This window comes from Ambystoma mexicanum, chromosome 11 (genome assembly GCF_040938575.1).
Source record: "Ambystoma mexicanum isolate Mex_15411 chromosome 11, UKY_AmexF1_1, whole genome shotgun sequence".
In the NCBI taxonomy this organism is placed as follows: domain Eukaryota; kingdom Metazoa; phylum Chordata; class Amphibia; order Caudata; family Ambystomatidae; genus Ambystoma; species Ambystoma mexicanum.
In genome coordinates, this window is record NC_090934.1 from 1,095,430,148 (window position 1) to 1,095,443,579 (window position 13,432).

The window sequence follows — 13,432 nt, forward strand, 5'->3', positions numbered from 1 at the left end:
TCTGGGCTGATGCGACCAGTGAAGGAGCCAATCTCCTTTTAATGGAATTTAGGAGAGGAATAGCTTGGCTGGAAGGGGGGGGGGGTTCTCTTGTCCTCCACGAAATCTTGTTCAGGTATGGCCTCTTGGGTGGCAATCTGAAAATGATCAGCTGCCTTCCTTAAGATGGCATTAAAAGCCATCTGATAGTCTACTGGTGAAGCTTGGCGGGCCGGAGTGGAAAGAGGGGAATCCAAACATAGGACATCTGTGTCCTGATCGTGAGTTGGGGCGCCCATGGCTCCGTCTCAACTTGTTAAGTGTCCTCCCAGTTCTCCGTGGCATCCGCCTTGTCATCCGCAGTGTAGTCCTGTAGGAAGGTAGTATCCTCTTCCTAAATGTCTTGATAAGCGTCCATCGGGATTTCATCGTCAGGGTGGATGGGAGTGAAATGTTCGAGAAGGTCCTACATTTCCAGGAAATCTCAAAGTTGACACACAAGGGCGGTCCTCCTGAGGTCTCTTGGGGGTAGGGTGCTCTGAAAGCGAGAAACTTTTCCAAATGGTACATGCACCCTTCAAATGTTTCCCTGGTCCATTCAGACGAACCAGAAGGGTCAATGGGTGGCGCCGAAATGTATTACTAATAGAGCTAGACAAAAGGCGCCGACTGTCTTTGTAGTCCTCGTGAGCAGCAGGGTGCTGTGGCGCGTCTTTCAACGTGTTCACCGCACGCTCCTTACGCTTATAGTCTACTCGTTAGGCTTCAGCCCTACTGCTGAAGTAATTCTCACGATTCTTTCGGCGATGTCTGGTGAAGCAGGCCGTGCCCTATGACTAGGCCTAGTGGTAGATTTTTTGCCTACTGGGGTCTTAGTGGGTGTCGGAGCATCAGTTGAGTGCGCTTCGCCGGCCAAATGTGTGAGGTAGCGCCCTTTATTTTCAATGGCCCAGTCGCTGCTGCGGATGCGGGGAAGGCTGTTGATCTCCAAAATCAGAGGAATCAGTCGAAGTCTACGGCAGTCCTGTCGGTGCTTTAGCCTGTTTCGGCAGAACCGTCGAAACCGGGCTTGGGGTTGTGTGTTTAGTGTGGGTTTTTTGTACACTCCCGTCGCCGGATGTTGTCCCCATAGCGTTGACTTGTGTCAGGCCAAGCAGGGTTGGAGACGTGCGTGGTGGACCTAAAAGGGTCTGTCGTAAGGTCAATGGCATCCAGTACAGATGCTCGATCACCACTAGTGCCCCCCCACCTTCACTTCGGTGGTGGGAGAAGATCCAGCCCACAACATGCCGTAGGCGGCCCACTGCTTAACGTGGCACTCCTAGGTCGAAGGAGCCTACAGGCCGCGCACTGCACTTAGTCGTGGTCAAGGGGCAGACAGTTATTGCACTTACCGTGCTCGTCCTTCCACAGGTATCTGACCGTGCAAGATGGGCAAAACTTAAATGGTGTCCGTTCCATAGTGAAAGGTAATGAAGGTGATGACCAGACCTATAGGGTAAAGGGGAAAGAGGAGAGAATAGAAGATATGACCACCCCGACCCCACTCTCCCTACTGTGTAGGCCGGCCAGAGGGCCCAGCCATGTGGATGGCTCTGCCGCCAGATCTTAGGCATTGAAGTCGAAAGTTCCCGCAGTCTTTGTTGTAGTATCTGAACACCGTCAGTGACGTTAGGAGGGAATAACCGAAAAAGTCGGTAAGCAAGGATTAACAATGTCTCTTATGAAGAGCTCTGCAATAGTGCCACCAGTTATCTGGGCGGAACCTCGGCGCGTGAGGGATTTTGGGTACACTACACGTCACGATAGGGATAGTTTTACAGACACGCCTATGCCGACGTCCCCTTTCTGTCCCGAAAGACAAGATTCAATACTTCACAGTTACCACTGGATGTCAGACCACATGCGGAGCATGTGATTCTAAACAGATTAACAAGCATCAGAACGCGCAATTCCGGTTCAACAGGCTGCAGATGTGGTAATAAGTCTGCCAAAGGCAGAGTTTTTTTGCAGTCCTTATCCAGGGGAGCCTCTGTTGTAGACACAGTGGCACTCCTTCCCTTTTTCTGGTGGTTCTCAAAACCAGAGTCCGGTGTGGCAGGACATCGAATATACATGGGGTCAGAAGGAGGGGCGAAACAGTTTCAGAGGATTGACAGCCCTTATGAGGGAAGGAGACAAAGAAGGAGCATGGCGTTTCTTTATGGAATTAAGAGGAATAATCGTGGGAGGCTTTTCTTTGAGAATGTCCTCAATCAAGTCCCGGACAGTCTCCTGCGTAGCAATTTGAAAGTGATCGGCGGCTTTTTAGGATGGCATTAAATAATGCCATAAAGCAGCTTTTTCGAATGGCTTATTTTTGAATGCCATTTCCTCAAAAATAATATCTCCAAGAAAAAAATCAATTATATATTTTCGAAACACGTTTCGAAAATATGACCGGATACTTAAATACCATCTGGTCATCTATTGGCAATGACGGCAACTGTTAAGGGAAGAAGGTGGGTCCAGACAGATCATGTTTGGGGTATGAGTGGGTGAGAGCCAAGGCCCTTGATCTGCTGGCTGATCTTTATCCCAGTCTGGGCACTGGTCAGTTGTCTCTTGATCAAAAGAATTGTCCCAATATTTTCCTCTGGTTTCCGAATAATCAAAAAATGTCCTCGGATGGGTTTGTGATAAACTAGGAAGCTTCTGCAGCTTTGGTGGGATGGGACAGTCTTGTGGGTAATTTATTTCTCTGAGAAGTCTATGATTTGGCACATATCGTATCCATATAATTCTCAAACCTCTGTCTAGTCCACAGGGATGAAGCAGAGGGATCTGGGATGGAAGAGGCTGCTCAGAAGGGTGAGATTTTCATATTTAGATATATGGCATTTGTAATGCGCATATACACAAGTGTTTCAAGGCGCGACGAGGGAAGGGGTGAACAAAATGAGGACAGACAATCTTACTAGGCCAAGTGACATACAGATCGCGCAAGTGCAGGGGAGGGGGGCCGTGCTGCACATGGGGATCAAAACAAATACAGCCAGCAGGTGCAAGGGTAAGTGCAGACTGCAGGTGTCCAACAGTGCAGGTGGGGGACTGTAGGGTTACAGATACAGACACAAGTGTAAGGGGTGCCGGGAGGCAGTGCGGGTGTGTAACTGGGTGGGCAGGGGCCTGGGCCTGAAATAAAAGGGTACCCAGGTGACCAGTGTCAGACTGGTAATCAGCAGGGGAGAGGAATAGAGAACGCAGAAGCAAAGTGTCTTTGGGTGCTTCCGGTACCAGAGATGGTTCTCAGGTTTCAGAGAAGCAGGGAGGCTGTTCCAGAGGGAGGCCCCAGCCGAAGACAGATCTACCACTAACTCTTAACATGGAAAAGCGACTGAACCTGAATGAGTGGAGGAGCAGAGAGCTCAATTAGGAAGGTATTTGCAAAGAGAGTTTGGGGTATCGAGGATCCGGGCCAAAGAAGGCCTTGTGGACAATGCAGAGGGTCTTGAACTTAATCCTTGCAGCCACTGCAGAGATTTCAGTGCTGAGATACAATCCCTGGGCTTGAAGTCAAGTACAAGTCTTGTAGTCCTGTTCGGGACGAGTTTGAGGGTGGAGAGTAGAAGCAGGCATATTAAGAAAGAGGCTGTTGCAGTAGTCCAGCCTAGAGGGAACCAGAGCTCTAGACAGCTTCTGGGGGAAGGAAAGGAAGAATACGTCTGAGGAGGTGGAGTTGGTAGTGTGACTTCTTAGCGATATCCGAGATGTGTGGAGTCGAAGATGAGAGGTTCTAACCTCACAGGTGGGAGCAGGAATAAAGCCAAGGAGGCCGGCCAGATGAGGGGTGCATCTGGGCTGTTCTGCCGCAATACTTGTGTATTTCTGGCAGCTGAATACTGTGTTTCGACATGCCTTAAGGAGTCCGGCTCCACCCAAGCCATAGGTGTGAACATGCCCGTAGACGACATATCGTCAACCGTGTGCTTTTTTTTAATGGGAATGCCCTTGTTAGAGGGAAGCCCAGACACATGCCATGAAGACTTGTCTTAACTTCTTGACAGGAACACCTGAAAGAGAGAATGCAAAGTCTGTGCTTGTCGCAACATAGCAGATTGTAGTATGGCAAATGCTGCCTTTGCATTCAGTATTTCAGTAAGATGCTACTTTCATGAAGTAAAATTGGTGTGGACTCTTCCATTACTTCATAAGGATCACCTTTCTGAAAGGCAGAACACAAAATCAGCACTAGCCACAACACAGCTGCATTATGGTAAGCACTGCCTTTGTACCCCTTTAGAAAGACACTACTCAAGTATACTCAAAATGGACTTTTCCAGGCTGCGTTCCCTTCATGAATGGAGCACCTGATTGAAAGGCAGAATGCAAAAATAGCACTTGCCACAACACAGCCGCTTTGGCAGTCTTGTGGCAAGCACTACCTCTGCATTTCCCCACGAGATGTCCTGCTTGAAAGACTTACTTGTGCAAGGAGGGCTGGTGCAACTGTATAAAAAGGTACCAGCAGTTATCTGTTCCCAAGAAACCTGGGCTACAACAGGAATTCACTTTCAGGGCTATGCTTCCCATGACCTTACCCCACTGAAAAGGCAAATGGGGGAGACGTATTGTGCTGGTGGCCAATGTAATTGGGTAGATTGCTCCATGTTAATTTTAGTTGATGTTGCCGATATAGGTATCGAGGACATGCAGGAATTAAACATTAGAACTAAAAATAAAAGGAAGTATTACAAATTAGTGTATATAAATCACCAACCCCTCAAACTGGCAATTAATAGTATTCAAGTGCTGGGGTTAGGTTAAGGTGACTTATGTCCGACACTGCTAACATTGCCATGGTCTTGAGGCGATGAGATGGCTCTGTAAAGAGTGTGTAGGTTAGTGGAGGACGAGCGATCAGATAAAAGCTGTGCTTTCAGGTCTGGGTGAAAGCAGGGGCATATGGTTCAACGTGTCATTTTTTATTTCTTGCTGGGAGTATTTTTGCTCACATTTTTGGGGAGATTTTGCCTATTTTTAGGGAGGCAAAGTGGCTGATACACCACCCCCCGGACCACTCTTAATCTGTAGGGCTGTGCCTGTGTCAATACATTAACAGTGCTGGTAGTTCACAATGCTCCATGGTTCAACAAGCGAAGATTGCTTTTCTGACAGTTCGGCCAAATACAAAGTGGTAAACCCCTAAAATGAAGCGTACTTTTAACAATTTAAACATTTCAAATTACATTTGATTAGCCGTTAATACAATTACACCAACTTTACATGACAAAGACATTAAAATGTAAGCTTGGCAGGTAAACCGCTATCAGAAAATCAATGAGATGATAAAATCAATCCAACAAACCAAACATGCCTGACCTACCTTTAATATCTTTAGAAGATTTGCTTTCTTTTGTGTCCTTAGAGGTGCTATAAAAAGGATAAATCAGTCAGAGTCCAGTAAAACATTAAAAAATATAAACAAGCACAGCATTCCAAGATTTATACCAATATGCAAGTTCAAATTTCTGAATGGCCGCCTCATTTGAACAAATGATTGCCTAATGATTTTTCAACTGCTTTTCCCTAAGGTGCCCGAAGAGCTACATTGTCTGGCAACTATTCAGTGGATTTAGCCATCTTCTTCAGAATTCTGGACAGGGGGTGGACTTCATGGTTTTCTTAAAGTGATTTCTCATCACCAAAATGTTTAAAATATTTGAAATGAAAAGGCCAACAAAGCGAAACGGTAACCCGGAAGAACACTGCACAAACACAATGTAGTTGAACTTTCCTAATGTAATTTAAGGAAGATCATATGGTAATCACCCGGTCTTGATGCTAACCCCTTAATGTAGAGTGATTTTACTGAATGCTGGGGCTTGTATCGTAAAGAACGGACATAGAAAAACAAACCTCTTTGCTTGGCCTGATGCCCCAGTAGAGGAGGCTTTCTTCCCGGTATCCTTGTCTTTGTCTCCAGAGCCTCCTTTCTTGGATGAAACTTCTCTTGCTTCCTTCTTTATTGAATCACCTTTAGCACCATCATGCTTTTTCTTGCCGCCTTTGTAGCTCTCCTTCACTCCAGCAGGTTTTTTCCCCCCCAGGCTCTCCTTCACAGTGGCACCAGGGTCATCTCTGGTCTGGCATGCTTCAGGATCTGCAATTTTCATATTTTTACCTGTTTCTAGAAGGTCATCACCATCACAATCCAGTGTGATGGCATCTTCAGCCTGGATTGTGACAGATATGTTATCATCCTCTGCTTCAGTCACAGACTTGCTCGTTTCCATGTCTTCATGAGCAGCAGGCTCAGTGTCATCCACGCATTCGTCTGAAGGAACAGGTTTTGATACTTCTTGTGTACCATCTTCAGAACCTGCTATATCTAAGAGGATGCAACAGGAACAAACATGGCAAAACAAAAATTTAAACATTTCAATGGCTCGCATAACCTACAAAACAAAGTTAATTAGCATGGGTGGAAGCTCAGAAAACCTATAGATGCATATACATTGTAACACTCCTTTTACCAGGATGACACCATTGTAAATCATGCTCTATATATTGCATGAAAAGAGCACTGCAAACACACTGATCCATCGGTGAGGAACATTTCTTCAAGACTTCTCCAACGAAAGGTCAGTTGCATGATTGGAGGTTCCTTTTCTAAAGTACTCTTCCGTTACAGCAAGAAGATTCGTTGGTTACCTGCTAGAGAGCATGGCGTAGTAAACTTGTGTATCCAACATTCAGAACGACTCTGGATTCAAAATTTCTAGTATCCATTGCTAGGTGTTCATAACTGTTTTTACAAGAGTTGTTTATTCCAGATAGAGCGCATGAAGAAACTGTTCCAGTGCAGGTTGTGCATCAGAAAGCCAGGCTTGCATCAATGACCAGGAACCAACATTTTGTAGACTACCATAAGTTCGCTTTACAACTGATCACTTAAGGTTAGTGCTACTTCGGATGCATTCAGTGTGCTTCATAGCACCAGTCTCTTCCAAACTCTGCATGTTTAAGAGAAGCAATCGTCAACCACAGTCCTCGTTTTTTAATCCACAATTTGAAGGTTTCAGCAATCAATTTATAAGCCGCCTAACGTCACATAAATGTTCCAGGTTCTTCCCAGCCACAAGAAGAATAATTCAACACTTCCTCCTATGACTGCTCAAAAGTCCAAAGCAGGAGACCAAGCAGCTTTCACGATTAGTTGCTTTATTCATTCTGGGCAGTACAACGGAGCCATAATCCAGCATTAGCACTTGAATAGGCGACAGCAGTCCAGCTCCATTCGTGCATTGTAGTCCAAATAAACCATGGCCCACCACACACTTCGGTTCCAAAGTATTGCAAGACCATTCATTCTAGTCCAATTCAACCAGGATACACATTTCCATGCTCCAGAGTGACATGGCAATTAAAATTAACTTTTGTCAATGAGTTTGCAGGTCCACTATAACGATGAAACCTAATTTGCTAAGTCACAAGACTAAACGAGCATAATCGAGGCAAAAAACTGGAACCACACACTGGAGAGTATCTGGAAAATGACTGTACATTTCATCGGAAAATGTAAGGTTCAAGCAGAAAAGTCTAAACAGGATTTAAAAGTATATACGCAAGTTGTGCAGTGTGCCTTACATAAAAGGCCACATTTTAAAGCTAATGCACCCAGCACTGTGGCAAATCCATACACATCACAAGCACACAATAACAAAACATACAACCCCACGTCTAATACATTTTTAAATTCCCAAAACACACCATTTTAAACTCCAAACCCATCTTACCTTTATTTTCCTCATCATCTGCTTCCTACAAGAGATTGAAAAAAACAATAGTGAACTGGTTCCAATATAATATGGCATGCATTCAAGCAGAAAACTATAAACCACCATTTCCCAATCACATTAACCCCGACAGCACCTACTCCCACCACAATACACTTAATCCAGCCAGCTTTCAAACCAGAGTTCAATAAGCAAGGATCATTTGTTCTGGGACAACATTAAGACAATGTACAAGCACCTGGATAGGGACCTCAAGCAGATGTTGGTTCCTGTTTAAGAACGCCAAAGAGTTTACTGCAGGCGCTTGTGGGTGCAATTAAGCAGTAATGTTGAGTCAAGGTGAGAACAGAACTCCAGGTAGCTGCCTTAAGGGGGTCCAACCTGGGCAAGTGATGGCTTGCGAGACCAGTGTATTAAATAGGAATGGATAAAAAGAGGGGGGCAGCTGCCAAGACATGCATGAGAGTTCAAAATAAGAACAAAAAGCTAGAAATTAACTTTCCAGGTTGGTCCCCTTACAGCCCATTCTCCAGCGTCCAGAGGGAGCCCATTAACATGTTAGTTGCAATATGTCCAACCACTCCATACCCACCCCTCCTCACCCCTTTTGTCTCTTTCCTCAGGTGTCCCCCCCCCCACTGCAGATCTGACTCTGGTACTGAGGAAGGCGGATAATCCACCATCACGCCAAAGCGTACAGCACCGCTGCGTCAACATCCAGCCACGCAGTGGTGGGGCGCATTTCATGAACTACGCCGGCGCCACACAGACCCAGAGTAGATTTGAAAAAGACTGAGCTCTATTTGATCCCGATTAAATTTGACACAGCAGGCTCGACCCATAATAGAATGATATAACCATCAGGACATATTTTCTTCAAATTCTATGACATGCATTACTTACAATAAAAGCATTTCTGATTATTCCATCTGCTTAGATTCGCGTGCTGTGCATATAGTCTGCCATCCAGTGGTCACCGCGAATTATTGCATCTGATAATTCGAGAATCGAAAGGGGACATGGGCGTGTCTAACACTATTCCTATCGTGACGTGTAGTGTACCCAAAATCCCTCACGTCGAGGTCCCTCCGATTGGATTTTTTCTGCCGTGAGGGAGCCTATGACTAACATGAGCGAGTACAGAAAAGAGAAATTAGTAAGACGTCTATGCTCCTTCCATCCGAGTGGGGAGGAAGGGTGGGCGCATGTGAATCAAGGATACAATCAGTAATGCTTTTACGGTAACGCATGTCTTCTGATGCTTGTTAATCTGCTTAGATTAACATGCTGTGCATAGACAAGCAAGCAGTACCCGGAGTTGGAGGCAGGATGTGAGAAGTAACAGAAAAGATGTCTTCGTACTGCTCGTCATACCTGAGAATTGGACCGAGAATTAATGTCTAGTCAATAGTGTTTTGTAAAGGTGTGTACAGAACTCCAGATTGCCGCTTAGCAAATAAGACTCTAGGGGGAACATTTGCAATGAATGCTATGGAAGCCCCAGTGCATAGAGTAGAATGTGCTCTAGGCTTGAAGGGCAGTTCTCTTAGCAAGAGAGAAACAGTGATGCATTTGGCAATCCATTTAGAGATAGATTTGTATACAGGGTCTCCCTCTCTACTTGCTGCCACTGAGTGGTCGAGTTTTCCATGTAAAACTCGACAGCTCTGCGTACATCCTGTGTGCAGGCTTCTTCCCCCCTCCCCCCCAAGCCCTCCCATGTTTGAGGGTTCTGAAAGAACATTGGTAGTTCTAAGATTGGTTTATTGTAGGCGAGCTCTTTGAGACTTGCTTTATGCATGGGCTCGAAAAAAGACCCCATAAGTCTAGTCAACACCACCTTTAGGTCCCATCCGGGAGCTGTTAGAAATGAGGGTGAATTCTTTTTACTCCCTCCATGAAAGCCTTAACGTATCTTCCAGCATGACACCCTTTGTTGTGATGTAGTGTAGGCTGAAAGAGCAGCTAAGTGGACTTTAAACGAGTTAAGACTAGGCCTGAGTCCAGTAAATGAGTCTGTACAAAACGATGTGTAGGAGAGCAGCCAATGGGGTTGATGCTCTTAAAGTTGCACCAGATAACAAAACGTTTCCACTTACTGGAATAGCAATTTCGTGTGTTACGTTTTCATGCATCTCCGAGGGAGTTGCAGGTGCCTGAACTCTATGACCTCAGGAGCCAGGCCACCAAGTTCAATGTTTGCGGGCATGGGTGAAGTGTTTTCCCCCCCTTGTGTTGCGACAACTTGCAAAGCAAGTTTCATTGGAGGAGATAGGGCCATCTACATCAGATGAGTGAACCAGGGTTGGTGGGCCTACATGGGAGACACCAATATCATTGTGATTGGTTCCTGGTGCATCTTGTGCACTCTTGTTGATTAGGAGTCAAGGGCGATGTAGAAAGTGAGTGCCCCCTTGTTTGTTCAGATAGTACATGGCTGTGGTGCTGTCTGAGGATCAGGACCGTCTTTCCCTGCAGTTGTGTCTGGAAAGCTTTCAGTGCTTTGAATACTGCTAATAGTTCCAAAAGGTTTATGTGGTTGGATGCCATGTCTGACGACCAAACTGCGTGCAGTCTGTTGAAGCAGGTGAGCTCCCCACCTTGTGAGAGATGAGTCTGTAGTTAGAGTGGCCTCCACTGAGCGGGTAGTGAAGATTCCCCCTTCAAGAGGTTCTCCCTCAACCACCACCGTAGTGAGAACGAGGGCTGGCGAGACAACCACTAGATCGTTCCATTGTCCGCTGGCCTGACACCACTGGCTGTTGAGCAACTCCTGTATTGGACGCAGCAACTCGTGAGGAACCAAAAAAGGTCACCCCTCGACTGGCTATATTGAGGGATTTGAAACTGCATGTTTTGGACCCTCCGAGGGGGAAGACAAGGCCGTCCATTGTTCGAATTAGATCTTTAGCACCCACTGGTCTGTAGTTATTCCATGCTCGAAAAAACGATCTTAGCCGGCCCCCGACCAGGAATGCATGGGAGGGGACCCGGAACGGCGTGTCATTTCTGGCTGAGGAGCCTCAACGGGCATAGTTCCAGCCCCTTACTTTAGCGCGTCATTGCCCCCTGGTAGGATATGGGGTGTTGTAGCTTCTGGTTCCTTGAGGAGAGGGTCAGTTATTCCCCCGAGCTGTATTCTTTGAGGGAATCGTTGCCCACGAAAGAAACGTCTATTCCCGCTCCCCTTCTTTGTGAAGGTCTCTCAGTGATCTGATCCAGAGTCTTAAGGGCGTCATGCTCCTTTTTTGCAGTTGCGAGGGATTCATCCATTGCCTTTCTGAATAAATTAGCATCTTCCACTGGTTTATTTAGCCATGTGTGCCTCTTCAGGAGGGTAACTTGAGCCAAAGACCTTCTGACAGTTTCTGCTGCATCTAAAGTACTTTTTTTAAAAACTTTATTTTCAACAATAATCAAATGAGTTCGTCATTTTGAAACAACCCCAAGCTTGACAACCCCCCCCCCCACCACCCCCGATTCACCCCTTCTTCCCCCCCTCATTTGACCCTAACCCATCACCTCAACGAATAACACAAGTCTACTGCAAGTCCAGTAGCTGCAAACGCTGAGGGCGCCACCCAATTCGGAAATAGTCTTTGAGAAACACCATAATTTCCTCCCAATCCGTTGCTAAAGAGGGGAGTTTATCGTCCATTGCCCATTCAAGAGCTATAATTTCCCAGAGCTTCCGCAGCAAGTCCCTCATGAAGGGTACCTTGGCACTCCTCCATCGTTGCGCTATTACGGTCATAGCCGCGAGAACGAGCATCACCCTTGCCCTCTCCCTAGATCTGGACTCCCACAGGATAGTTCCCCTTGCCAACCCCAAGAGGGATAGCGCTGGTGGTCTGCTGCCCCCCACCCCAAAAGCCTGCTCCTGAGCCTCCGCAACTTCCTGCCAAAAGGGTCCGATTGCAGGACAATCCCACCAAATATGCTGCGCCGTGCCCTCCAGACCACAACCCCTCCAGCACCTCCCCAAAGTGTCAGGATAAAGTTCCTCAAGACGCGCAGGGGTTTAATGCCACCCAAACAAAATCTTGTACCACGTTTCCTGGATTTGGGACGCCCTCGCCAACTTGGGGATTTTCCGCCATAGCCTCTCCCAGTCCATACGTTCGATTTCCCTTCCTATGATTTGCTCCCACCTACCCAATTAACGTCATTGGCCTCTAATGGTGGCATCGCCCAGGATTTGGTATAAATTAGTTATCAGCCCCTTAGATAGAAACCTCTCAAAACTAGTCTTTTCTCTTGTTGCCGCCTGCTTGTTCGCTGGGTTCAATGCCCAGTGCCGCAGCTGCGCGTATCTGAGCCTGTCCCCTTCCGTTACACCATATTCCTCTTGCACTCCTCAAATGAAAGGATTCTTTCCCCACAGAATAACTTGCCCAGTTGCGTACATCCCCCTCCTGCCACTGCGTAAACTCACCCCCATCCATCCCCGGGATGAAATCCCCATTACCAAAACAAAAGCGTGAAAGGAGATGGGAAGGTCATGATCCCCTTTGTTCTCACTAGCTTGTCCCAATTCTCTGCCATCAATTGCGTTATGGAGCTTTCATAAAGATGTTGAGGCCTTAGCTGCTTAGGGAGCCACAAAACCTCCGCCAAAGTAAGGTGCGCCACCGCTCTGTCCATTTTCACCCACTGTTTGTCCCGTTTCTCCTCCCCTTCCCGAAGAAACTCTCAATCGCAGCTGCGCAGCTTCATAATATTGTTGAAAATTCGGTGAAGCAAGACCCCCCCCCCTCCTGTCTGGTTGCCATCATCAGCTGCCTGCTAACGCGTGCTTTTCTCCCTACCCATAAAAATTCACTGGTCAGGGTTCCCAGCTCCTTAAAGAAGCCAGCGGTATTGCCTGGAAAAGGTAGGAGGCGCGGCAAGGTCACCATTTTAACCGCAGATACCCTACCCAGCCACGACACACGGAGAGCCCTCCACCAACGATAATCCCCCTTGATCTCCCTCAACAATGCTGGATAGTTAGCTTGGTACCAGCCAGCTAACGTCGGCGGGATCTTCACTCCCAAGTATTTAATGCCGCCCGAGCTCCATAGGAAAGGGGTAGCGTTCTAAGTGTCTCCCGATCCCCTGGGTTTAGAGTCAAGTTCAAGAATCTTCAAACCGGAGGCTTCTCCAAATTCCTCCAATAAATCCCTGCTTGCCTGGATCGACTCCCGGGGAGCTGTCAGCGTTAGTAACATGTCATCAGCAAATGCTGCTACTCTGTTCCCTCCCTCCAAATGGAATGCCCCTTATCGTCCGGGTTTCCCAATTGCCTGTAATAGAGGCTCAAGATAAATTGCGTAGAGCATTGGAGACAAGGGGCAGCCCTGCTTAGTACCCTTGCTCTGTGTAAAAGACGGCGACATGACCCCATTCACCGCTATTCTCATTGTTGGTACCTGGTAGTTAGCCTGGACCATACGCAGGAACTCTCCAACAAAGCCCATTTTTTGCATCGTCCTGAACAGAAAGGACCACTCCATGCAGTCAAACGCTTTTTCTGCGTCCAATGATAAAAAGTACAGCGGGAGTTCCTGTCCTGTCGGCCTTTTAAACTAGATGGGCCACCCTCCTGATGTCTGCAGTTTGCCGGCCCTTAAAAAACCCTGCTTGGTCCGGATAGATCAACCCCGGGAGAAGGCCCTCCATCCTACTGGCCAAGA

At 47.0% G+C, this 13,432-nt stretch overlaps 1 protein-coding gene across 17 annotated transcripts in view; it reads right to left on the minus strand.

Annotated features, from left to right (window-relative positions):
- The window catches only part of SLTM (SAFB like transcription modulator), a 333,070-nt gene that overhangs the window by 276,811 nt on the left and 42,827 nt on the right, over positions 1–13,432 (minus strand). For all 17 annotated transcript variants that reach the window (XM_069624367.1, XM_069624362.1, XM_069624366.1 and 14 more), the window contains exons 5-7: positions 7,758–7,782; positions 5,878–6,349; positions 5,345–5,391 (exon numbers count right to left, since the gene is read on the minus strand). In XM_069624367.1, the coding sequence (XP_069480468.1) occupies positions 5,345–5,391; positions 5,878–6,349; positions 7,758–7,782 (544 nt within the window). The remainder of the gene's footprint in view (positions 1–5,344; positions 5,392–5,877; positions 6,350–7,757; positions 7,783–13,432) is intronic.